Source organism: Periophthalmus magnuspinnatus, chromosome 12 (genome assembly GCF_009829125.3).
Source record: "Periophthalmus magnuspinnatus isolate fPerMag1 chromosome 12, fPerMag1.2.pri, whole genome shotgun sequence".
NCBI classification, from domain to species: Eukaryota; Metazoa; Chordata; class Actinopteri; order Gobiiformes; family Gobiidae; genus Periophthalmus; species Periophthalmus magnuspinnatus.
This window is the reverse complement of record NC_047137.1, coordinates 16726129-16751953: the sequence shown is the minus strand read 5'-3', so window position 1 is coordinate 16751953 and position 25825 is coordinate 16726129. Positions and strand designations below refer to the sequence as shown.

Genomic DNA, 25825 nt, shown 5'->3' with positions numbered 1-25825 from the left:
AAAACACACAGAACTATTAAAATGGCGACTCGTTGACCATGTGTCAAATCAGGACAATAAAATTTCACTTTCAATGTTTTTAATAAGTTTCAGAAACATATAAATGTGACACATGTATAAAAACACAATAATCACTTGGATCAGAAGGGGTTGGACAGTGGCTCTTTACTGTTTAAACAAACGTCCCTGACCTTTCTACTCAGTGAGGATGTAACATCTGTTACCAGTGAAACACTTTCTGAGAAACCACTGACCCTCCAGACACAAAGGAGACTGTGAAACAGTGACCTCATGTCCCACAACGTGACCCACGTGTCCTACAACATGTCCTACAACGTGTCCTACCACATGTTAAACAATGTGTCCTACAGTCTGTTACAACACGTTACAACACGTCCGAATGTGGGTCAGCGACATTTATGAGGTAATAAAGATGACTTATTAGACTGTTTACACTTAATGGGACGTTTTGTCTCTAGCACAAGTTTATCCATTTCCTAATGACTCACTTTCATAAAAAACAGAGTGATAGTGCACAAGCTTCACACAAACACTTAAAGGAGCCGTATTACACCATTTTCTGATCTGTGTTATAATGTTTCCTCATCACAAACAGACCTGGATTTATAAGGCACATTAGAATCATTCGGATATTTTCAGCTCTGGAAATCTGTGAATGAAACAAAACACAACTCCAGGTCTGTTTTTGAGGAGTTAACAACATTATAACATGGAGTCAGTTTTGTGTAATATCGGCCCTTTAACACGTCTCACTGTGACCGGACTATTATCAGGAAGTTTGTGTAAAAACAATGAGTCTGACTGCTACAATTTGTCTCTAAAATAATCTGCTAAAATTCACATTTGTCATGGGGAATATCTTAAAATGAGTCACAAAACATAGGTATTGTGTAAACTGTTTTGTGCGTTTGGGTTCTCCCTTTCAGCACTTGTGTAACTGTTTACCAGAGTGACAAAACGATTGCAGAATTATGTTGAGAAATTGCTTATTGACCTTGAAAAATGAAATACTGTAATAAATGTAATATGAAACATTTGTAAAGAGGTATACTGCTTAACCACCAGGGGGCGCTGTCACTGTACCATTGCCTTGTCTGGTCCAGTTTTCAAGCAGCAGATTTCACAGTTAAATAGTGCTCTCTTTGTCCGTGTCCGTGTTTGGGGCGAGGGTGATCTGAGCGTGTCCCGTGGGCGCTCCGTTGGCCCCGTCCAGTCCGTTCTCCTTCTCTCGCTGCCTCCGATCCAATTTCTTCTGTCTTCTCACGATGCGACAGTACAGAACGCCCCACAACGTGTTCCCGAGAGCGTAAAGACCGGTCACTAACCCCAAGAAAATCAACCTGCAAATCAGAGAGTGAAAGAAGTCCAAAGAAACACAGGAAAAAACGATGAGGAAAGCTGTATTTTGGTTGCTACTTGACAAAAAGAGGATCGAACAAAAGCCTACGTCAGTCTGTATCTAACCCAAACTGCACTCACACAGACACACCTGCAGGGGGAGCTCAAGCAAAAACAACTATTTAAACAAGAACTAAGAATCAATGTACTTGGCCAAAAGTCACTGACACTTTTAAATCTTCAGTCGCTCCTCTAATTCTTAAGTTACACTCACCAAATTTTAGCAGTAGATAAACAGAACCTTCTGAGATTTTTGGTGATATATACGGTTATATAATTGTTCACTTACACTTGAACTTATCACAACTTAAACTAGAGAAAGTAAAAATGACCTAAATTTAAAAAAAAAAAGCTTTTTAAGCATCCACCATTTTTTTTAACTTTTATTTCATTTTTTAAAGTTTATTTAATTTTTTAATCGTTATTATTTGTCTGTTTTCTCTATTTTTTGTGATATATAATTTTTACTTTTATTTCATTTTTTATTTTTATTTGTTTTCTGTAATTTTTTGTGATATATATATTTTTTTCCAGTTTTTTATTATTTTTATTATTTGTCTGTAATTTTTGAGAAATTTTATTTTATTTTTAAAAAAAGTTTATTTCATTTATTTATTTTATTTTTATTTCTTCCGCCATTTTGTGTTTGGCCCTGAACAGCCTGATCCAACACACTTTGCGTCACATTTAAATCATTTCCGGCTTATGTCTCTTATTTGATCCTCGATATGATCCACGTTTTAAGACGTTTTAAGTCGTTTATTAAGTCGTCTGAGGTTTATTCACAAACACCTTTTCTTTAAGATCAACCCACAGGAAGAAATCAGGACTAGTCAGGTCTGTGGAGATCACACACTGCCCCCTGTCTTTGAAAAACACTTATTATTCCTTTAATGGTGTTTACGCTCGGGGCATCTCTGGTATTGGGTCGAATTTGACCCATGTGACTCAAAGTCCCACTGTACAATGAGGGTTCATTCCTCGGTGCTGTTTTTACTCAGATTAATGTCGGAAGAGTCGTTCTAAATGCTCTGAGAGATTTGAACCAGCAAACCTTCAGATCAGTGGACAAAAGCTCTACCAACTGAGCCACTGTTGCTCCATATGTACGCTAGCTCGCTCCATACCCTTTCCCTTCTTCTGTTGTCCCATAAAACTCCTTATAATTTGAAGAAAATAATTAACCGACTCATAAAAACGACTTAAGGATGACACGGTTTGAGTTAAACGGTGGTTGGGTTGGGCTTCCTCCTGAAACCTCTGAAATGACATTCAAACAAAACATTTCCAGACTGAACATCTCTGACTGTACAACAATGATAAAAAGGTTTGGGCTGGGCCTGGCTGCTTAAGAGATGCTTCAGAGCAAAAACAATCCCACATATTGTTTTACCTGAAAGCATTGGAGTCATAAAGTCTGCAAGCTCCTCGTCCCCCACACTGTTTCGTGCCCCACTTCAAACACGTCCTGTCGATCAGCGCGCCAAAGTAAATGGGAGGAGGAATTCCACCTGGAAACAGAAAAAAAGAGAGATTTATATATATTTATACTGTACCATCGACTGTGTAAAGAGGTGGACTGAGCGAGTGTCCAGCCAAATGAAGCTCATCGAGGCCAGAGCAGTTACAGCAGCGAATTTGGAGCAGAGTTTCATCTTAGGAAATCCGACTGCGAGTATCATAGCAACCAAAGAGCCAATCAGGCGCGAAGCTGTGGAAGGTAACGCCCCTTCTCTGCCCGCACCACTGGTTTAGCGGGGAGTGAGCGCTTAGCAACGCTGTCAATCAAACCTTGAAGTCGTGTCTGTTGCTAACGCTAGAAGACACGATTTCAAGGAAAGAAGTCGCCAGGTTTGTCTGTTATTAATGTTCATGTGTTGATTTACAGACACAATAGTGAAATAAAACCCCCAGGATCATGTAGAGGGTTAATACGAACATTTAAGAGCAAAATGACGAGTCTGACAGCAACAGTTACAGAGACGGGCCACAGTTTTCTAATGTAAACTGAATTTTTTCTTTGTTTATTGTTATTTATGCAAGTATAAAACATTAAAAACAGGAGTAGGTGTGTGTAAAAGTTAATTATCGCATTATTCAATTTCGATTGTGTCTCCAAAGTCTCCGGTTTTGCTTTTCCTTGGAGCGTTTTCCAATTTCGTGAAGTAAAACAGCTCAGCTCCTCTTTCCCGTCTCAGTTTTGGTGCGGCTCGTCCTTATGCAGCCAGAATTGGAGTCGACGGAGCCATTTGTAACGCGGCGGCTCACAGGTTAGCTCTGTCCATTTATATAAACAGTCTACGCACTTTACTTTATAAATCTATACAAAACCTACATTTATTTGAAAAACCTTACCTAATGTTCTGACTATGAGCGTCTGCATCCCCAAAGCCAAAGACTTCAGATCACCTGGAATCGACCTATAAAAAACAAACAAAAACACACACAGATGTTTAATATGTTTGGCATTCGTATTTATGTCATTTTACCATTTCAATCAAACAAACAAATATATGTGTTTATCCCATAAGAGGCTTTTCATATTCAATAATCTTGCAATATTTCATAATTGCACTGCACCAATAAATTAACCTTTTTAAGAACCAGAGTTACGAGTTACAGTGTTATAATTAAAAATATGTTAGCTCTGGTTTCTCATCAGCTAATAAAGATAAAATGTGTTTGTAGTATTATATCAATAAAATAATTAAAAGGTTCCCTCTCAAACACGTGCATTCGCTGGCTCATTGTGTCTCAAATATGGATCTATTCAAATACCGGTAACTGGACAGTGCATTGCTAGTTTAGAGCTGTCTCGAGTTGGACTAGTGGTCGTTCATTGGTACTACAACAACAAAATCCCTCCTGCCCAGAAAGGGACCTATAGCTTTCACAACTCGTTAACAACAGATCGAATTTTGTGTCAATTTTGATCTATTTTCAGATCATAAACATTCTCTAAGCTCAAAACACTTTTTAACCGTTAGCTTCGACTGCGCTCTATGTTGCTCTGGCTAAGCTCGAGCTCTGATTGGTTAGAGCGGTCACGTGGTACGACATGAACGAGCCTGTGAGCGACGTGAACGAGCCGCAGGTTTAGAACATGGCTCAGAAGAAGCTCCTGGAAGCACAAACATTAGCATTTATTTATTATTCACTTCATCGTGGTCACTTCACTCGCTCTCATCGCTCAAAGTCTCACGGGGGAGTCGCTCAGGACCGGATGTACGTAGCGGCTAAAGGCTAAACTCACGACATGCCCCATTGACCACGGCCCATTGACTTGAACGGGCGGCCATATTTAGACCCCGGGGCGTGGTCTCAAAGCTAACAGTCACTTTTATTAAAATCAGTAAACATAAAATAAACAACCTACTAAAATTCAAACTAATTAAAATAAAGACAACCTGATTATGTTTACATGGAGAACACTTTTAATATGTATTATGCCTCAAAATTAGCATTAGCGTTAGCATGGAGACACAAACATGTCTCTTTCCAAACATAAACGCTCCCCGTCACTGTGTCATCTTTAAATATTTATTGTTTTTAGCGAGACTCGGCCAAAACCTCGTAGAGATAAAACTGGACAGGAAGTAGTGACGCTAACAGAGAGGTAGAGGGCGCTGTTGTGCATAGAGTCTATTAATTCCATTGCTTTTTAGTGAAATCTGAACTGCAAAACACTCTCCAATGGACTGGTGTTAAGAATTGCACCAAATTACACACCAAAATCTGATTATTATCTGATTTCTGGACCCTTAAGATCAAATTCAAATTGCATGTAAACAGCAAAGTGAGATGTCAGATATATAATAATCACAAAGAAATAAGATGATTTTAATAATTATAACTCCAAATATCTCTTCATAATCAGACTTGAGTGAGCGTGTAACTGTGACACTTCTGTGAATCAGATTATATCACTCCCTGTTTTTTTGTATCTGTATGAATAAATAAATAAATAAAAAAGAAACACAGGTACAATATTTTAGGGTAAAACGGTGTGTAGGACGACGGGCTGTGCCTCTGACCTCAGTAGGACGATGTACGCAGGAGTCCCGCCCACAGCCGAGATGAAGGAGCCCAGCACAGACAGGGCCATGTAGAACTTAAACACCCGATCACAGTTACTCTGTCTGGGACACTGACCCAGGACGGCCGAGCTGTTCATCCCTGGAGTCAACATGTCCTCCACACAGGTGCAGTTATGGAACATCTGAGGAGGGACGGTGCAAGAGACAGACATAGATTTAATGTTTAAAGAGTGTTTTTGTAAATGCAAGATGTTAATTAACCATAAACTGTGTAAAGAAGTGGATTAAGTGGGTGTGACGTTCAGCTCCAAATGAAGCTCATCGAGGTTAGAGCGGTTATAGAGGCCAATCTGGACTGGAGCCAGAGTCGATGGAGCTGGAAGTGCGCACATGCTCACTTCCTATCTGGAATTAATGTTACACTCCGGGCAGAGCTGTGGATATTTCTGTCTCGTTTTTGTATTTTTAAAACTTTTCAATTATAATAAAACAGGAACATAAGAGGGAGGAGTCTGTACATTTTGGCAGAACTGTGGTTATGTGTGTATAAAACTAATGCTGTGTTCATGTTTTTCCTGGTTTAGTCCCGGTTTAGTCCCGGCTTGGTCCTGGTTTGGTCCCAGTTTGGTCCCAGTTTGGTCCTGGTTTGGTCTAAGTTTAGTTCTGGTTTGGTCCCAGTTTGGTCCTGGTTTAGTCCTGATTTGGTCCCAGTTTAGTCCCGGTAGTTTAAAGGACGTGTGGACGATGAGAGAACAGCTCTGGTCTGTCCCTCTCACCCCCGACTGTCAGAGAGGGGCATAAAACACTCACCTAGTTCAACTTTGCCTAAATGTTCTTAATGTGTAACGCCGTGCAGACCAGAAGAGGACTGGCCTCATACGCACAAACACACACAAACACACAGCCACACAGATATAGTGACACTATAAAAGAACAGGCTCATCTCTGGACTCTCTTCCTGAGAGTCTGTTGCTTCCGTTGCTTCATTGTTCACTTTACCTGTGGAACTCATTAAACCTCCTGACTTTATGTTTCAGTCTCTTGGTCTTTGACACTTTCACCGGAAATTAACATTCTTAGAGTCCTGGTTTAGTCTTGCTTTGGTCCCGGCTTGGTCCTGGTTTAGACCTGGTTTAGACCTGGTTTAGTCCTGGTTTAGACCTGGTTTAGTCCTAGTTTACTCCTGATTTAGTCCTGATTTAGCCCTGGTTTGGTCCTGGTTTGGTCCTAGTTTAGTCCTAATTTTGTCCCAGTTTAGTCTCAGTTTAGTCCTAGTTTAGTCCTGATTTAGTCCTGATTTAGTCCTAGTTTGGTCCTAGTTTGGTTGTAGCTTAGTCCTGGTTTGGACCTGGTTTAGTCCTGATTTAGTCCTAGTTTAGTCCTAATTTAGTCCTGGTTCGGTCCTGGTTTAGTCCCAGTTTAATCCTGGTTTGGTCCTAGTTTAGTTCAGGTTTGGCCCTGGTTTATTTATTTATTTGAACACGTTTTGCGTTTAACAATTTCTTACTAATTATTGATGACTTTCCATCACCAAAGCATTAATACTTTGTTAAACTCATTCACTAAACGTTCTGTAAATCCTTTTCTGATTCTGGCGGCGTCTGATTAAGATTCTTCCGACAGCAGCAGTTACAGAGAAATGTGTGACAGTTTTCCGATGTAAAATGAGTCGATGGAGCCGGAAGCGCGGCCGTGTTCACTTCCTGTTTGGAAATCCTCACCTTACCCGCCGCTATTGTTGCATTCCGGTGAAAGTCGGCGGCATGGCGTTGTCATTAAACGTTCATTGTGTTGCCGTAGCACAAAACCGGCCCAGACTCACCATCTGCTTTCCCGTTCCAGTGGACGTTTGGCATCCGGCCAGACAAGGAGAGGCGTAGGTCATCCCGTTGTAGGCGCACACGGGGTCCCAGTGCTTCAGCGAGCAGGAGCAGCCCATGTTACACTGAGATACTAACGTCTGCTGGCTGTAGGACACTCGAGGAACGCTGCGGAAACACAAACACGGAGGTCAGAGGTCAAATGTCCATAACTGTTCATGTTTTTCACCTAAAGAAGTTTAATTATGACTCCATTTTGTTTCATTACTGTGTTTTTTTTTGTTTTTTTTTAGAGCAGATAGACTGGTGTTTTGTTCCGTTCACACATGTTTAACACACAAACTCTGCGGATTTACACTGAGCTCTTCCACTCTGCTCCACCTTGTGATGTCATCATGTGGTAATTCAGTTTATGATTCAGTTTTGTTTAATTATTGCACTTTTAAGGAGACAGACTGACAGAATTAAATCAAAATCAAATGTACAACAATAATTTGCAAAACCGCTGCATTTCAATAACACGGCACAGAATGTATTTAAAGAGGCACTGTGTAACTTTTGTAGGGAAGCGTCAAGGTGCCATGGAGAGACCAGGCCAGGTTACAGGTCAGATCTGTGGAGAGGTGACGCTATGGCACGTTCCAGAAAAGTTACACACTGCACTTATTTGTAAGATTAATCTTTTATTAAAGCTATAGTGAAATTTGGGCCCATGTTGTTTCCTCATTACAGTTATATTTGGGCTGAGTTCTTCTCCCAGACTGAAAACGCTCTGTTCCACCTTGTGATGTCATCATGTGGCGATACAGGAAGTGCTCCACTGTGTTTTAAACTCCACACACCTTCATTTCTAGAATCGTTTGGATCATTTCAGCTCCTGAAATTGCCAATTTCAATTGAACTAAAGTTAAAAAGGTAGACGTTAACTTGAAAACTACCACTTGATGACATCACAAGGTGGAACAGAGCGTTTTGAGCTTTGGAGATGTAACAGACTAATAATAAAGTGTTAGTTAAACATGTGCGAGTGAAGCAAAACACAAGTCCAGGTCTGTTTTTGAACATTAGAACATGACGTAAAGCTCATAAGAGTCAATTTGCATAATAAAGGACCTTCTTTAAAACAAATTATGCTTTTTGGGGGGTACTTACATGAAGGTTTTTGTCATTTTGTTCATTCTAAACTATGATTTCTTGTTCAAAACCGCAGAACCGATACGACCTGTCTCTTCATAGTGGCATGTCATGTTCTATATTTTCAGTGACTTGTTTATATAGTTTAAAATCAATGAAAAGTCAGATTTTTTTGGGATAAATCTCAAGTAAGCGCAAAGCTGTGGGTGGGGACAGGGGGTAGGTGAAAACAGCTATTTTCAGAGCACTCAAGCCTGGAGAGCAGGACTACACAAGATTACTCAAACATGCTAACGATGAGGGAGAGAACACGGTTAAAACACGAAGCTGATTTGACATAATGCGCCCCCTTTAGGTAGACGTTGGACATACTCACCCCTCGTACGTGACGGTGAGTCCGGCGACCTCCGCGTTGTCACAGTGAAGGAAGATCTGAGCCGAGAGTAAACCGAAGGAGACGAGGGAGGCGGAGAAGGACACGCGAGCCGCTCCGATCACGCCGAGTTTAAAACGTTTCATCACAAAACCTCCAGTGATAATGCCCAGCGCCACAGCGGGCAGGTTCAGGATGCCTACACAGAGAGGACGGACGCAAAGGAAGACATTTAAAGGGACGGGTCACAGTTTAAAGGGGCTATATTACACAAAACTGACTCTTGTGAGGTTTAAGTCATGTTCTAATGCTGTTACCTCATCAAAAACAGACCTGGAGTTGTGTTTTGTTTCATTCACACATGTTTGAGTCACACTTTATTATTAGTCTGTAACATCTACAAAGCTCAAAATGCTCTGTTCCACCTTGTGATGTCATCAAGTGGTAGTTTTCAACCATTTTAACAGCTCCTTTTACCTTAAGTTCAGCAGAGATCAGCAATTCCAGAGGCTGAAATGATCCAAATGATTCTAGAAATGAAGGTGTGTGGAGTTTAAAAACACAGCGGAGCACTTCCTGTATCGCCACATGATGACATCACAAGGTGGAACGGAGTGTTTTCAGTTTGACAAAAGAACTCAGTCTAAATCTGCAGGGTTTGTGTGTTAAACATGTGAGAATGAAACAAAAAAACACAACTCCAGGTCTGTTTTTGACGAGGAAACGACATTAGAAAAGATCAGAAAATAGTGTAATATTTTTTCTGGTGGATGTTATTGCTTTGCATGGAAAGTTCCACAGTATAGAATTAGACTCGTCTATCTCCATGGAAACAAGCCGGTGATGCCCCCAGGCCAAGTTACAAGTCAGATCTGTGGAGAGGTGATGCCGCTCACTTTCTGTTTTTGTGTAACCAAAACACTGAAAATTGAATGAATGCAAAATAGATTAATTATGCCATACTGTGGAACATTTAAAGCAAAGGAACAACTTCTGTGGGAACAAACAAACTTTGGACTCTTCACCAGAAAAGTTACATAGTGTAATTTTAAATAGTGATCATTTACAGGTCCTATATTACCCAAAATGACACAAAGATTTTAATAATTTTCAGTTTTGGAAAGAAGTTTTACATCATGAAACACCAAAAGCAGCATATTATGTCATCGTTTTAATGTTTCTTGAGTTATTTTATTACCTTAAACCTATTTTTATTTTGTATTTTGTTGTTTTTTTGTGTTTTACTTCCTGTCATATTGATTGTTTGCCCCGCTCATATTAGGAACTGCGAACGTGAGTATCATAGCAACCAAAGAGCCAATCAGGAGCGAGGCTGTTGAAGCTAACGCCCCTCCAGGACCTGTTCTTCTTCGTCCGTTCGTACATATAACCCCTGTGCTCTCTTCTGCCCTCTGTTGGTCCACTGTCAGAGTCACGTCTTCTCAGTTACCATTTTGGATTTTTGTTTTTGATTTTACTTCTGGTCGCTGTTTATGTTACATTAAAGAACTTTTCTAGAGTTAATGTGCCATTGTCGTCCGCAGTAAACACAAACACGGGGACAGCGCTGCTCGTAAAACTTATATAGCTGGATTTCCTCAAAGCAAACCGCTGTGTCACCTACTGTGTGTTTGAATGCGCCATTATCTTCAACAATCACATTTCCCTCAAATAATATCATTGTTTCGGCCGCAGCGTTGCACAAACAGGAAGTCGTAGCTGCGTTGTACCTATGAGGAAGATGGCCTTGGACGCCGATTGGCCGAAGGTTTGCTCCAAGAACTTGGGCTTGAAAGTGATCATGCCGATAAACCCGTTCACGATCACGAGGTACATGAGAACGAGCAGCGAGAAGATGCTGTTTTTGAACAACCTCCTCAGAGACGGGATGAAATCTGCAAAACAAGAGACATTTGGAAGTTACGAAAAGTGAAATGGACTTTATTTTGAGGTAACGCTCACATGACCAGTTTGATTTATTAAAGATGCAGTATGTAACTTTTCTACTGGGGGATTTGCCACCTGCTCGTCTCCATTAGGATGTTGTTTGAAGGTCCTATATTAAGCAAAACTGACTCTTGTGAGCGTTAAGTCATATGTTATAACGTTGTTTCCTCCTCAAAAACAAACCTGGAGTTGAGTTTTGTTTCATTCACATGTTTGAGTCACATTTTATTACATATATGTCAAACTCAGGCCCAGGGGCCAAATCTGTCCCGCGGTATAATTATATTTGGCCCGTGAGATCATATTAAACGTGCATTAGAGCTGTCCCGCTGGTGTATAGTGCATGTACCACTAATACTACACATCCCAGAATGCTTTGCTAATGCGCTGTTGAGACCAATGCACAGTAACTAAATCAAAGTGTAGAAAATTGAGCTTGAATATACGTTTTCTCTATACACTTTTTATACTCTGAGGTTTGGACTGTTAATAGTTTGAAAATCAAATTTTCAGTGAACAAAATCTTTTTTTTTTTTGGCTTGTGAAAAAAAGACCACCTTGTGATGTCATGTAGTGGTAGTTTTCAAGTTAACAGTCTCATTTTATCTTTTGTTTAATAGAGGTCGTTAATTCCAGGACTGAAATGATCCAAATGATTCTAGTGAAGGTGTGTGGAGTTTACAAACACAGTGGAGCACTTCCAGTATCACCACATGATGACATCACAAGGTGGAACAGAGTGTTTTCAGTTTGAGGGAAGAACTCTAAATATGCAGGGTTTGTGCATTAAACACGTGAGAACTAAACAAAAAAACACAACTCCAGGTCTGTTTGTGATGAGGAAACAACATTATAACACAGATCAGGACATAGTGTAATATGTGTGCACTTTAATATAATATTGTGTCATCTTGGAGTGTCCTAAACAAACCTCTGAACATTACAAAATCCAAACACAGTGACACAAACAGTTTGCACAGGACTTTTTTCTCTCCTGGGATTCATTTGATTAAGTTTTGCTGGAGCAGATTTTAAATAAACAAAAGTGCGCTGCAAAACTCAAACTCAAAAACATTTAAAAACACTGTAATAGTGCGTAGAAAACAGCAACGATGATCCAAACACGATTACGATCATTTTAATAGTCGACTAGTCGCGATTATTCTGATTAATTGCTGCAGCTCTGTTGACATGGCCCACATTTTTTCCTCAGAGATACTTTATTATTAGCTATGTCCATTTATATATACAGTCTATGAGAGTGAAACAAAAGTTATTCTATTCTAATGCTCTGATATTTCGTGTTGACTCCTTTTTTTGTTCTTGTAATTGTTTATGTTGTTAACTTAGCTGCTTTTGTCCTGTTTGTCACGTTTCCTTACACCAGAACACTACACTAAATATACACACACTTATATTTCAACTTTTCAAAGTCCTTAAACTGCCCCACAGGGATAAATAAAGTGATACTGTCCTTGAGTGTAAAGGTTTCACGTAGTAAATATTGTTGCACGTGTTTTTAGTGGAGGAAATCTATATGTACACAGAGAGAACATGCAAACTCCCCTCGGAAAAGGCCCTACCAGATCTGGGAATTGAACCCAGGACCATGTGGCACTCACCTTTGGCCAGCTCCTTAAACGTAACAGGTTTTTCTTTGGGGTCTTGCTCTGGCGACTCGGGCGGTAGGAAGCTCTCCTGTTCAGCCACGTACGTCATCTCCGTTTCCTTGGTTTCGGGCGTCGTTTTCTTTTGGCCCTGTTTCGGTAAAGACTTGGGCAGGAACCAGAAGGGAACGCTGGACATCAGAACCACCGTCCCTGTGATGATGAAGCCGAGCCACCAGGCCCCCACCCACCGGGAGTCCTTATGGGTAATCGTCACCGTTTCTGGGAAGTAAAAAAACGTGAACAAATGAAAAACCCAAATATGCCAAATATGAAAACATTTTGAGCTGGTCCAGTCGTGGTTGCGTCCTGGTTTAGTTCGAGACCTCTCCCGTCTTACTTTGGTAAATATTAGGGTAGATTGATGGCGCACTATCTAACTTTACCACAGGAGGGCGTATTACCTGCTTGTTTCCATGGAGATGTTATTACTTTGTCTGGAATGTTCCGCGATATAGCATCAAACTCATCTAGCATGTAATAATTCACTAATTAATTCACTTTTGCTAATAAAAACACTTTGAAAAACACGCATTATGGCAGCGATTGGACTCGCTTCTCCACAGATCTGGCCATATAACTGGATATGGTGGTGCCAAATGCTTGTTTCCATGGAGACGGAGTAGTCAAATGGCGTGAGCTCAGTTAGTAAAGTGTTTTCCCACTGATGCTACTAAAAAAAAACAAAATGCATCTTTTTCACAGTGAAAAAGATGCATTATAGCAGTGGTTGGACTCGCTTCTCCACAGATCTTGCCTGTAACTGGACCTGGTGGCGCCACGTGCTTGTTTCCATGGAGACAAATAAGTTTAACGGGGCAAGCTCAGTCTGTGGAGCGTTTGCCCACTGATCTAAAAGTGCGAATGTGCGTGTGAATGTGTGAGTGGTTTCTTGATGTAAAGCGTTTTTTAGGTGGAAAAGCGCTATATAAAAACCAATGACCATTTACTGTTTTACTAATGCTACACTGCGGAACATTCCAGGCAAAGCAATAATATCTCCATGGAGACAAGACGAACCAGGCCCTCCATCTGAAAAGTTACACAGTGCACCTTTGCTTGCAGTACGTTTCCCTTACACATACATGACCCGTGTTATTAACGTAGAATCCAGGTCGAACAATTACCTAATACGTATTGACTTAATGCCATAATTGTTAACTGGGTTCAAAGGGTTAAATACAAAATGTTTATGGCCGGATTTTACGTCGATAGGTCAGAGATGTGCAAACAGACTGTTACACAAGCCAGCGCCAAGAGGGTTTACCTTAAAATACATGTGTCAAAGGTTTGGTTGATCTAGAAATAGTGCGGCTCATAAGTTAATGATTCAATTATAAAAAGTCCGTCCCCTGTGATCCGTTTGCTCAGAGCGGGGTAAGTAAAAGATCTCAGACATGTTTTCTGGGCAAAGAGTTAAACAACAAAATAAAACAGCACAGTTCCTAGAATGCAAAATCATCTGAGCAAACAGAAGCTACGGTAGCTCAGAAGGGACAGACTGAAAGTGCAGCCACACAAGCTCTGGACTGGGCCTGGTTTGAGCAGTTTGTCTTTATAGAGATTTGAGTTGGTTCTGTCCGAGTCCTGGTTTAGTCCTGGTTTAGTCCTGATTTAGTCCTGGTTTAGTCCTGGTTTAGTCCTGGTTTAGTCCTGGTTTAGTCCTGGTTTAGTCCTGGTTTAGTCCAGATTCAGTCCTGGTTTAGTCCTGGTTCAGTCCGATTCAGACCCAGTTCAGTCCTGGTTTAGTCCTGGTTTAGTCCTGGTTCAATCCTGGTTTAGTCCTGGTTTAATCCTGGTTTAGTCCTGGTTTAGTCCAGATTCAGTCCTGGTTTAGTCCTGGTTTAGTCTTAGTTTTGTCCCGGTTTAGTCCCGATTCAGTCCCGATTCAGTCCTTGTTCGGTCCTGGTTCAGTCCTGGTTTAGTCCTGGTTCAGTCCTGGTTTAGTCCTGGTTTAGTCCTGGTTCAGTCCTGGTTCAGTCCTGGTTCAGTCCTGGTTCAGTCCTGGTTCAGTCCTGGTTTAGTTCCAGTTAAATCTCAGTTTAAAATCTGAATCCTTTATAACTAAACCAGGTAGAACACGTCTTCATGTTGACTTCAAAATAAACTTTAAACCTTTTGAATAATTTTGGTTCATAAACATCTTTACACACAAGAATTATAATTTTGTTTTTATCCGTAAGTGCTTATTTTAGAACTTTTACTCACCCCCAAGAGAAAATGATTTTGTTTAGGGATATGAAGCAGAAGAATAAAACTCAAAAATAAAGTTGAGAAGTTGAAATAAACAGCTCTCATATAAACACTATGTAATTAGACATTTAAACTGATAAAACAAAAGAACACATAAGAAACTTCATACCTAAATCCACAAACCCAATGTCCACGTAGATTTTGGCCAAGTACGAGCCGAGCATGAACCCGAACATGGGCCCCAAAATCCCCACAGTTTGGATACAAGCTGCAAAAACAAACCCGTCATAAACACATGAACATCCAAACGTCATAATCACTTTGTGGATTTGTGAGCGCAGCACCAACCCAAGTAGAAAGGCGTGTTTTCCTCCCTGGAGAAGTCATCGATGTAGGACACGCCCAACGGCATGATGGGAGTTTCACCGATGCCCCGCAGCATGTTGCCCAGGAAGACGTAGATCCACATAGGCGAACCGCCGGAATGTTCACAGCCTGATGGGAACGATGAGGAAACGACAAATGGAATTAAAGATAAATATTATTAACAGAACGATCGTTTTTGGGCGTCAGGATTTATCGTGTAGACTGTTAATAAAAATGGTTAAGTTAAAATAAATAAAAGTGAACCCAAAGTCTTCTTAAAATATTTAAAACAGCCACGTTTCATTAAGACGAACTCCCATAAATGTATGTCAAGTTTTTTTAACAACACATTTCGTACATTTTGAATACTTTTTTGGGGTAATTCTGCTTTATCCTCTATATTTACTTGAGTCATATATGACACTTGAAAACATGGACACTGCACCTGTCTTAGCCTGCAGACTGGGGCCATCCTCTGTCTCCAGGCTGTGGTTGGACAGACACGGCAAAATGGTCTCTGTGCTGTTAGCTGCAGCTCTGTGGGACATGCTGGTCTCATATTTATAGCTGAAAACACATTTATTTATGAGGTTAGACGAGGTCAGTTTATTTGTACAGCACAATTCATACATCAAGTAATTCAAAGTGTTTTACAGAATAAGAAAGACGTTAAAATCACACAAATCAAAACATAAATAATCATCATAAAAGGGACAATAAAAGAGAAAAGGCAGAAAAAAAACTCCTTCAGTCACATGTACAGATAAAAAGAACCATTTGAGTCTAGAGTTAAATATTGTCAAAGTCGAGGTCTGAGTCACATCTTCAGGAAGAATGTTCCAGGTTTTAACAAAACTGAAACACTGATTCAACATGTTCAGTCCTGGTTTAGTCCTGGTTTAGTCCTGGTTCAGTCCTGGTTCAGTCCTGGTTCAGTCCTGGTTCAGTCCTGGTTCAGTCCTGGTTCAGTCCTGGTTCAGTCCTGGTTCAGTCCTGGTTCAGTCCTGGTTCAGTCCTGGTTTAGTCCTGGTTTAGTCCTGGTTTAGTCCTGGTTTAGTCCTGGTTTAGTCCTGGTTTAGTCCTGGTTCAGCCCTGGTTCAGTCCTGGTTTAGTCCTGGTTTAGTCCATGTGGTTGATGTAGATTAGATGAGTGTGTCGCTGCTTTGAACATCAGGAGCCAGTGAGGAGCAGTGTCTTTAGGCACAGCAAAAGAAAATTTAAAATTCTGTCAACTGGACAAAAAGTTGTTTTTTTTCATCCAAGCTTCTTCAGTTCTGGTCAGATTACTCCTGGACACTGGTTTATATCTGTCTGAAGACACTCAAACTAACACACATGCTGGTTAGCGTTTCTGTTTGTTGGCCTGGTCTGTTAAACTGTGCCTGAGTCATATTGTGCATAATCGCTCTCTCAAACTGTAAACAAAGCGTTGTGTTCGCTTCAGTGTCGTTAGCTCCTTCCTTCAGACAGATATAAGACAGTGTCCAGCAGGAATCTGACCAGAACTGAAGAAGAAGCAGCTTGGACGACAGATTTGAATTTTGATTTTGCTGTGGATCACACCTGGACGACTGAGGGATCACACAGACAACTTAGGCAAGACACTTGACCCACATGGCGTAGTGTGTACTGTATGTGGTGTGTGTGGTGTGTGTGTGTGTGTTGTTGGTTGGTAGGGCAGATGACGGAGCTTGTCAGCCTCAGTTTTCTCAGTCCAGCTCTGGGCAGATGTGGCTGGAGTGGATTAGAGTGTGGAGTGAATGGAGCTATATACAGTAAATCCAACGCGTTATTATGTGTGAGTGATTTTGACCCCGTGACCCCGTGTATTAAAAACATGTACTCACTGTCCCTGGAAGAAGTGCGGCAGAGCAGTGAGATAAGCTCCGACTGCCATAATGAGACACCCCGCCCCGATCAGCCTGGGCCGGTGGAGTTTAGCACCAAAGTAACTCACAAACGCGATCACCAGAAGGTTTCCTGTTCAACCAAAACACGTCACTTTAAATAACTTAAAGGGCCCGTATGACGCCATTTTCATGATCTGTTTTAATGTCGTTTCCTCGTCACAAACAGACCCGGAGTTGTGTTGTTTTTTTTTGTTTCATTCACACATGTTTAACACAAGTTCTTCTCTCAAACTCAAACTGAAAACGCTCCGTTCCACCTTGTGATGTCATCATGTGGTAATACAGGAAGTGCTCCATTGTGTTTGTAAACTCCACACACTTTTACTAGAATCTTTTGGCTCATTTTAGGTCTGGAATTGCCAATCTGTATTAAACTAAAAGGTAAAAAATGTAGCTGTTAACATGAAAACTACCACTTCATGACATCACAAGGTGGAACAGAGCGTTTTGGAGATGTAACAGACTAATAATAAAATGTTACTCAAACATGTGTGAATGAAACAAAACACAACTCCAGGTCTGTTTTTGAGGAGGTAACAGCATTAAAACACGACTTAAACCTCACAAGAGTCTATTTTGTGTAATATAGGACCTTTAATAAACTGGAATAAAGTAGAAGATGGTTTGTGATCTTTACCCATTTCAAAGCTGCCGTCAATGGCCCCGATGAGGGAGCTGGGGATGTCGAAACGCCTCTCGATCTGAGTGATGGAGCTCTTCATGTACGCTCCACAAAAAGCTTTGGAAAAATACACAAAGGCCATAGCAGCGAGGAAGAGCTGCGGAAGAAAACACAACAAGACACAAGACACTCAGTGGATTAGGTACAGGCTCTAGAAATGTTTTTGATCCAACTAGAACATGACAATTATCACTTTAACACTGGATCTGCCTGTCTCCATGGCGATAGCTAGCTTGTTTAATGCCATACTGTGGAACATTCCAGTCAAAGCAATAATATTTGGATACAAGAAGGTGGCAGATCCTTTAAGTTTCATAATGCACCTCAATCTGACTTCATTTCTTTTACCATTTAAAGATGCACTATGAAGCTTTTCTGTTGGGAGGTCCTGCTTGTCTCCATGGCGATGTTTTGTTATTGCTTTGCCTGGAATGTTCCACTGTACGGCATTAAACTTATCTGTCTCGCATCTATTCGATTTCAGATGTTTGCTGTTGCTTAAAAATACAATGGAAAAACAAACATTCTTGCGGTGAACGGGGTTGCCTCTCCACAGATCTGACCTGCAACTGAGACTGCCTGTCTCCATGGAGATAGCTAGATTGTTAAATGCCATACTATGGAACATTCCAGGCGAAGCAATAGTATTTCTATGGATACAAGAAGGTGGCAGATCCTCTAAGTTTCATGGTGCACTTAAATTGGACTTCGTTTGAGCCGTGTTTTCTTTTATCATTTAAAGATGCACTATGGAACTTTTCTGGTGGAAGTGTCCTGCTCATCTCCATGGCGATGTTATTGCTTCGCCTGGAAGGTTCCACCAAAGCGACACTATTTCTATGGATACAAGAAGGTGGCAGATCTTCTAAGTTTCATAATGAACCTAAACTGGCCTTTAAAATCCCTTTTTTACTCATCCAAGCGTTTCAGTGATAAAAAATGTGTCCGTTGTCATAGCAATTTCTTTAGTTTTGAACATGAACGATCAAAAGTCCTCAAAATGGCTTCTATAAAAAGCGTTAAACTAATCACTGTTTCTTTTCTTTGATTTGCCTCTGTTAAAATGACGTTTCTTCACTAATAAACGTCTTTTTTGGTGTTTTTATTTCATTGGTTCAAACTGACGCTGCTCCTGAGCCGTTTGTGGCTCAAAGTCCTTTTCTGTGACTTGGTGAAAATGGGTCAAACTTTAACTACTTAAGGTTTTTAGACCAAACACCATAAAAAAGATAGTGTTGGTGATATCTGTCCAAATGAGGGTTAAAGATTAAAACACTTTCACAATGAGAGGTCAGGGGCGCAAAAAAACAAAGTCTCCCAACATAAAAAGCTTAAATGATTCAACTTAAAGACGCAATGTGCAACTTTTCTGGTGAAGCATCAACTGAGGCTACTTGTCTCAATGGAGATTTTATTACCTTGACTGCAACATTTCACAATATGGCATTAAAATGACCTGTTTGACCAATTAAAATACCACTAATGAGTAAAATGCTAAAGGTCACTTGAAAAACATTCTTGTGCTTGGGGTCTCCTCTCCGTAGATCTGACCTGTAGCTCGGTCTGGTAGCGTCAGTTTCTTTTATACACGGAGATAGATACGTTTAATGCTACACTGTGGAACATTCAAATCAAAGTACTGGTAATTGCATTTCGATGGAGTCAAGACTAGAACAATTGCGTAGTGCGGCTTTAAATACTGACCTGGTACGAGAAATACAGAGATATCGCACCTGCGCCTGTTTTAAATGTTTTAAATTGACTTGTTTCGTTTGTTTTTTGTTTATATTTTTCTACATTTTGCAGCGGGCGCTCATGAAAAAAGTCGAAAATGCTCCTCCTGTCTAAAAAAAAATGAAATAAAATGTTTAGATGTTCACTTCGTCAGACGTTTTAAACTGACTTCTGAATTCAAATCATAGACTGTTTATATAAATGAACATAGCTAACCTGCTAGCACTTCTGGCTTCAATTCAGTTTCTATTGAAAAACTGTGGCTTCTCTCTGTGTCACTGCTGCTGTCAGACTCGTCACTTTGGTCTTAAATGTTCATATTAACCCAGATATGGTTCAAACACTTATTAGCTGTGTAAATAAATATCTAATAAATTCTGTGTTAGACGTTTTGACAGTGTTGGGTGCAGTTTAAGACTTAAAACCCACCTCTTCTCCCTGGTATTTAACACTAGCAACACTGGATATCTTTACGTTTTGTTGTTCTTTTCCTTTGTACCGTGTTATATCTGTACGTTTTATTTTGTGTTGACTTTTATGTGAAACACTTTGCTCAGCTCGACTTGTTTTAAACGTGCAGTAGAAATAAACGTATCAATTCTCTAATAATTAAACAGTTCTTGATCATTGATGTTGACTGAAAGATACTAAGTGTAACCAGAGTTCATATTATTCCGACCTTGAGCTTGGAACAGCAGCTCTCACGTGGAGTTTTGGCTGCCACGCTCATGATGCCGGTGAGACCAAGAGAAGAACAAAACGGGACCTGCCATTCACAAAAAGATAAGGCTTCACAATGAGATCACAATTTTTTCCTTCCGTTAGACCTGTGTCAATGTGAACTGGCTTATTAAAGGCTGTAAGGACAAGCCTTTTTGAATTTTGAATAGGAACTGTGTTTAAAAAGTTAAAAAAACATAAAAAATGAATCAAAATCTGCAATAATAATAAACACATAATTGAAATTTTTAAATAAATAAATAATGAAAAAAAAATCTTAAAAAAATGAATTCAAAACTGGAAGCGACAGTAGTAACATAATGAACTCATAAGATAACATAGTAGAGTTTAGACATCTCAAAATAGTAAAAAAGTAAGATTTTGAGACCAGATATCTTCCAGATCAGGGGTAAATGCTCACTCTTTAACCCAATTAAATCTTGTCATAGAAACCTCCAAAAAAAACTGTTGCAATCTTGCATGAATTGTGGTAAAACAGTCAAATTTGGAAGCTCAAATCTTGCATTAAAAGCCAGATTTCTTTCATTGCATTTGAAATTTGTGCAAAAATAGTGAATGCATTGAAGCTACACTCACCTGAGAAGCAGCAGCGGAGGTCCTGAAGGAGGTGATGGGTGAAGGCTCCCTGAACGCACCAGGACTTTGGGCTTAAACCATAGATCTTATCACAAACAAACTATAAGCTGTAATGAGTAACCCAGTCTCTCCCCCTTTTGCCTTTTCCCTCTCGTGCCTGTTGATCGCGTCAGCTCCAAACTCTCCAAATTACACAAAACTACACGTGACTTCGCTGCGACGTTATGCAAAAGCAGAAATAAGGGTTCAGCGAGGTCCGGAGAGGTCCCGTACATCCTCTGCGGCGGACATCTTTGACCTGTCCTTTTGAATACACCACAAACAAACTCGGGACAGTGGGACGTTTGAGGCCTGTTGACTCTGAGCTGTTTTCAAAGAGGTGAATGTTTGGCTCCTCTCGTGTCGAACCGCTTTTACAACCCGAGGGTGTTTCCCATCTCTGATCAAAGTCTTCCTGTCCTATTGAGAGTCGCTAACAATGGCTTTCTCCTGATAGCGCTGTAAGGTGCTGCTAACGCCTGGGTCTGTGAAGCGACATTAGCATGACTTTAGATGACACAATCTTCTTCATTAAGCGACATAATTAAAACGTAATGCTTTCACCGCGATGCGAAAACGAGATTTGCAAACAGACACGAAACAGCTGAGTATTTTAACTGATAAGAATTTAATTATATTTTATGATGATATTAAAATAATTTCTCCCATAGACTGTATAAAGAAGTGGACTGAGTGAGTGCGATGTCACCCACAGCATTTAGCTCCAGTCAAATGAAGCTAATCGAGGCTAGCAGTTATAGCGGCTAATTTGGAGCCGAGTTTCGTATTAGGAATTCCGACCACGAGTATCATAGCAACCAAAGAGTCAATCCAATTCAAGGTAACGCCCGTTCTCGCCTGCACCACTGGTTTAGCAGAGAGCAGGGAATTAGCATCGCTGTCAGTCAAACCTGTTGCTAACGCTAGAAATAAGGCGCTTGATTTGTCTGTTACTAATGTTCACATCTTGATTTATGGACAAAAAAAGTGAAATAAAAACCCCAGGATCATGTAGAGCGGGGTAATACGAACATTTTAAGTGAATTGGAGTCAGAGTCGATGGAGCTGGAAGTGCGCCAACGCTCACTTCCTATTCGTAACGCAGCGGCTAGCTCGTTAGCCATGTCCATTTATATATACAGTCTATGATTTCTCTACATAAGCTTCACTGACTTTTGATTATTTACATTTGATCTGGAGATTTGAGATCTGGTTGCACAATTGTAAAACAAAACATTTATATATATTTTTCACAATAAAAGCTGTAAAAAAAAAAAAATTGTAAATGATTTTTTGCAGGAAACATTGTTCATTGTCAGAGGGGCACATCCTGTTGTTGTTGGACTCCTTCCACAGAAAAAGTGAGCGATAAAAATCTAATCTGTATCGTTTATAAACTACTCGACAGCACATATGAACACATTAGTTTATATATATGTTCATTCACACATGTTTAAGACAATAAAGTGTGACTCAAACATGTGTGAATGAAACAAAACACAACTCCAGGTCTGTTTTTGAGGAGTAAAACAACATTAGAACATGATTTAAAGCTCACAATAGTCAAATTTGTGTAATATAGAACCTTTAAAGTAAAAAAAAAAATGATTTAGAGTTTAGTAAACATTTCCAATCTTACATCAGTTGGTATTTTTGAGGTTTTCAGAACAGTTAGGGGAGATAATCGATGACGACGCCCTGTTCACATGGGGAGCACTCACAGCGGGTGATGTGGGAGTAGGTGTAGGTGCGGTTGGTGCGGTCAGAGCACTGGAGGGTCACTGCTCTGGGCACTGAGCTCGTGTCTCTGCAACAGCTGCTGCTCTGCTTCACCTGCAGATCTCCAGACAGCACCACCCTGCAACACACAGACAGACCTCACATCGGCACAGGGCTCAGGACACAGAGGTTTTCTTATGTTTAACTGTATGTGTTTGTGAGAGTGTTCAGGAAGTGTTAGCAGTGAAAGGCTAACGCAAGAAGGAGCTACTTTAAAATGGTTCAAATGAATATTATGAACTGGAGACTTCAAAAACTACGACACTTACCCATCACATGACATATAAACAGATAAAAGGTTGTTTTTTACAATATATAATTACCAAAAATGCCTGACCTGACCCTCTGGCATAGACTGTATGTATAAATGGACATAGCTAACCTGCTAGCCGCCATGCTACAAATAGGAAGTGAGCATGGGCGCACTCCCGGCTCCATCTTTCGCCGCTCTCTCTGTAACTGCTGCTGTCAGACTCATCGTTTTGGTCTTAAATGTTCGTATTAACCCGCTCTACGTGATCCTGGGGTTTTTACTTCGCTATTGTGTCCGTAACTCAAGATATGAACGTGAATAACAGACAAATCAGGCTGACTTAGTCCACTTCTTTATGCACTCTGACTACACAAACTTTTGCAATGTGTCACCCAGATTAGGAGCCACAGCGCGACGTCCCCATGAAACACTGATATTAGAATAGTCTTTATATGTTTTACTTCTTAACATTACTCATCGTGTTTCAGTGCAGTGTGTGGAGGTGTTGTGTTCCTCTCTGACCTGTGCTGGCTGTGGCAGAGGCCGTCACACACGGGGACCTGCAGCTCAGAGAAACACTGCTCCACATAAACACTCAGAGTGGTCATCACAGGAGCACAGCGACAGACGCCTGCAAAACAGAAACAATGTTCAAATGTGTGGAGCTGTATATACTGCCCCCAAGTGGACACGCTCTGGAAACACACCTCAGGAACGTGTCAATATTTAACTGATACAAACTAAGATACTGATGTGAACTCACACTCAGTACTGATTTCGTTGTTTGCATAGAAGTTAGTGAAGTCCTCAGTTTTATTACTCAAGTAAAAGTACATATACAGAGGTAAAAAGTTGCTCAAGTAAAAGTATCACATGAAAAAAATCGACTTAAGCAAAAGTATTTAAATAAAAAAAAAAAGTACTTTAAGAGTAAAAAGTAAAAGTATTTCACACAAGTGTTCATTTGTTAAAGTGTTAAATGTATTAATATAGATTTAGACATATTTTGTTCAACAGAAACAATACGAATCAATGTCTTAACTTTTCTTATAAATTTTGTGTATTTATTTTTCGCTCAAAGCCAAAGCTTGAACTTTCCACGAACACGGTAAAAATAACCCCTCAAATCAGATGAAAAGTACTTTTTACTTTTCAGTCCTGTTCAAAAATGTAGTGCAGTAGAAAGTACAGATACTGCTCTCAAATGTAGTGAAGTAAAAGTAAAAAGTATCCACTGTCAAATGTACTTAAGTAAAGTACAGATACCTTCGTCACCTTCCACCACTGTAAGTAAGAGAATCGTTCAAAAGATGATACTTAAAAAAAGCTTGCAGTATTCGTCCTAGAAATTACTTGTCATGATCCGCACTGTCCGCTCCTGGTTTTACTCCTGTCCTGCTCTTTCCCTCCCTCACCTGCCAGATCTGGGCTGGGCTCCTGGCTCCTCCTGCGCGCACCTGCAGCCCATCAGTGCAATCAACACACCTGCTGTGCATAAAAGGAGCTGGGAGAAGAGACTCAGCGCGGGATCATTGTTGTGTCACTTCTTTCCTGTGTGCGTTCCTGTCGTGCGCCGGTCCTGGATGTCTCCTGCCTGCTTTGCCCTATGCCCGTCTGGTCTGCCTGTCGTCCTGTGGTCCCTTCATGTCCCCGGTCCCTGTGTTTCCTGTGTTCCTGCTCACCTGCTCACCTCCGGATCACCCACTGTTTGTACCTTGTCTATTTTCTACAATAAATCCTGTAAATATTCCCCGAGTCTGCATCCTTTGGTCCGCTTCACTCACCCGCTACGACATTACTCAAAAAACAGATTTGGGAAAATATTTACATTGAAAAAACAGGAATTACGAAATCTGGTGTTTCCAAAGGATAAGACACAAAAAATGCGAAAGAAAGTAACTGAGTACTACTCACCTCTGCAGGTGAAACAGCAGCGCTGCTCGTCCCAAATCCTGTCCTCCTGAAAAGAACAAACATGTGTTCAAATTTTTGATCATAATTTGTCATAATGGCTTTGAACTATCATCACACACACACACACACACACACACACCCCTCTACAACGAGATAGATTTACATTTGAAAAAGGAAATCTTAATATTATAAAGTCTACAAGAAAAATGAAAAAAATACTTAGTAACTAGGCCTGTCACAACAAAAAAATGTTAAAGTTATATATAATTGCTGACGTAAATATAGACAATAAACAATGATTTATGGTCCTGAAACAAAACTAACTCAAGAGACGATTTAAACCACAGAAATATAGTATTATCCCGACAGGCCTAACTGTAAAACTATAAGGTGTATTTCAGTTTGTATTTCTGATTTAAGTTAGCGTTAGATCCGTCACTGAGTAAATACTGTGCACAGACCTCGGGGCAGTGATGTGACGGACACACTCTCGTTTCATTCTGGATTCCTTCAGCGCTGCACGTGAACGACACACACGGCTTTTCAGCATCTCTCCACGTTTCACCAATCTATAAAATGAAGTACTTATACTTTAAAGGTTCTATATTACACAAACTTGACTCTTGTGAGGTTTAAGTCATGTTATAATGTTGTTACGTCATCAAAAACAGACCTGGAGTTGTGTTTTGTTTCATTCACACATGTTTGAGTCACACTTTATTATTATTCTGTCAACATCTCCAAAGCCCAAAATGCAACGTTCCACCTTGTGATGTCATCAAGTGGGAGTTTTCATGTTAACAGCTACATTTTTTACCCTTATTTCAGTAGGTATTGGCAATTCCAGAAGCTGAAATGATCCAAATGATTCTAGCGAAGGTGTGCGGAATGTAAAAACACAGTGGAGCACTTCCTGTATTACCACATGATGACATCACAAGGTGGAAGAGGGCGTTTTCAGTTTGAGAGGAAAAAGAACTCAGCCTAAATCTGTAGGTTTGTTTGTGTGTTAAACATGAGTGAAGGAAACAAAAAAAACACAACTCCAGGTTTGTTTGTGACGAGGAAACAACATTAAATCAGATCAGACAATAGTGTAACACGAGCCTTTTAACAAAACACACAAAAAGTCGGGGTTTAATAACGGAAAACTTACTGTATAATTGTGTCCTTTGTAGAAGCAGAACTTTTCAACTAAAAAATAAAAAATAAATAAGATGATTCAATGAAATGTATACACA

At 40.2% G+C, this 25825-nt stretch overlaps 1 protein-coding gene across 1 annotated transcript; it reads right to left on the bottom strand.

Annotated features, from left to right (window-relative positions):
• Nucleotides 1-65: 65 nt before the first annotated feature.
• LOC117379382 (solute carrier organic anion transporter family member 1C1-like) lies at nt 66-25778 on the bottom strand. The gene is made up of 20 exons (XM_033976084.2): nt 25741-25778; nt 25046-25153; nt 24585-24630; nt 23193-23301; nt 22360-22496; nt 20600-21123; nt 19962-20048; nt 17504-17645; nt 16804-16936; nt 15402-15523; nt 14939-15085; nt 14760-14858; nt 12353-12619; nt 10514-10678; nt 8787-8982; nt 7279-7444; nt 5454-5638; nt 3775-3839; nt 2813-2930; nt 66-1361 (listed from the first exon to the last, which is right to left on the bottom strand). The coding sequence occupies exons 7-20, from the start codon at nt 20010-20012 to the stop codon at nt 1148-1150; spliced, it is 2070 nt and encodes a 689-aa protein (XP_033831975.1). The 5' UTR covers nt 20013-20048; nt 20600-21123; nt 22360-22496; nt 23193-23301; nt 24585-24630; nt 25046-25153; nt 25741-25778; the 3' UTR covers nt 66-1147.
• Nucleotides 25779-25825: the final 47 nt, after the last annotated feature.

Excerpts from the sequence above, each read along its gene's own strand:
- LOC117379382 (XM_033976084.2), bottom strand. The coding sequence starts at position 20,012 with ATGAGCGTGGCAGCCAAAACTCCACGTGAGAGCTGCTGTTCCAAGCTC. Across the intron at positions 16,937-17,503 it reads TGACGGCAGCTTTGAAATGG|GAAACCTTCTGGTGATCGCG; the intron begins GTAAAGATCACA and ends TTGGTTGAACAG. Across the intron at positions 7,445-8,786 it reads CTCACCGTCACGTACGAGGG|CGTTCCTCGAGTGTCCTACA; the intron begins GTGAGTATGTCC and ends GTGTTTCCGCAG.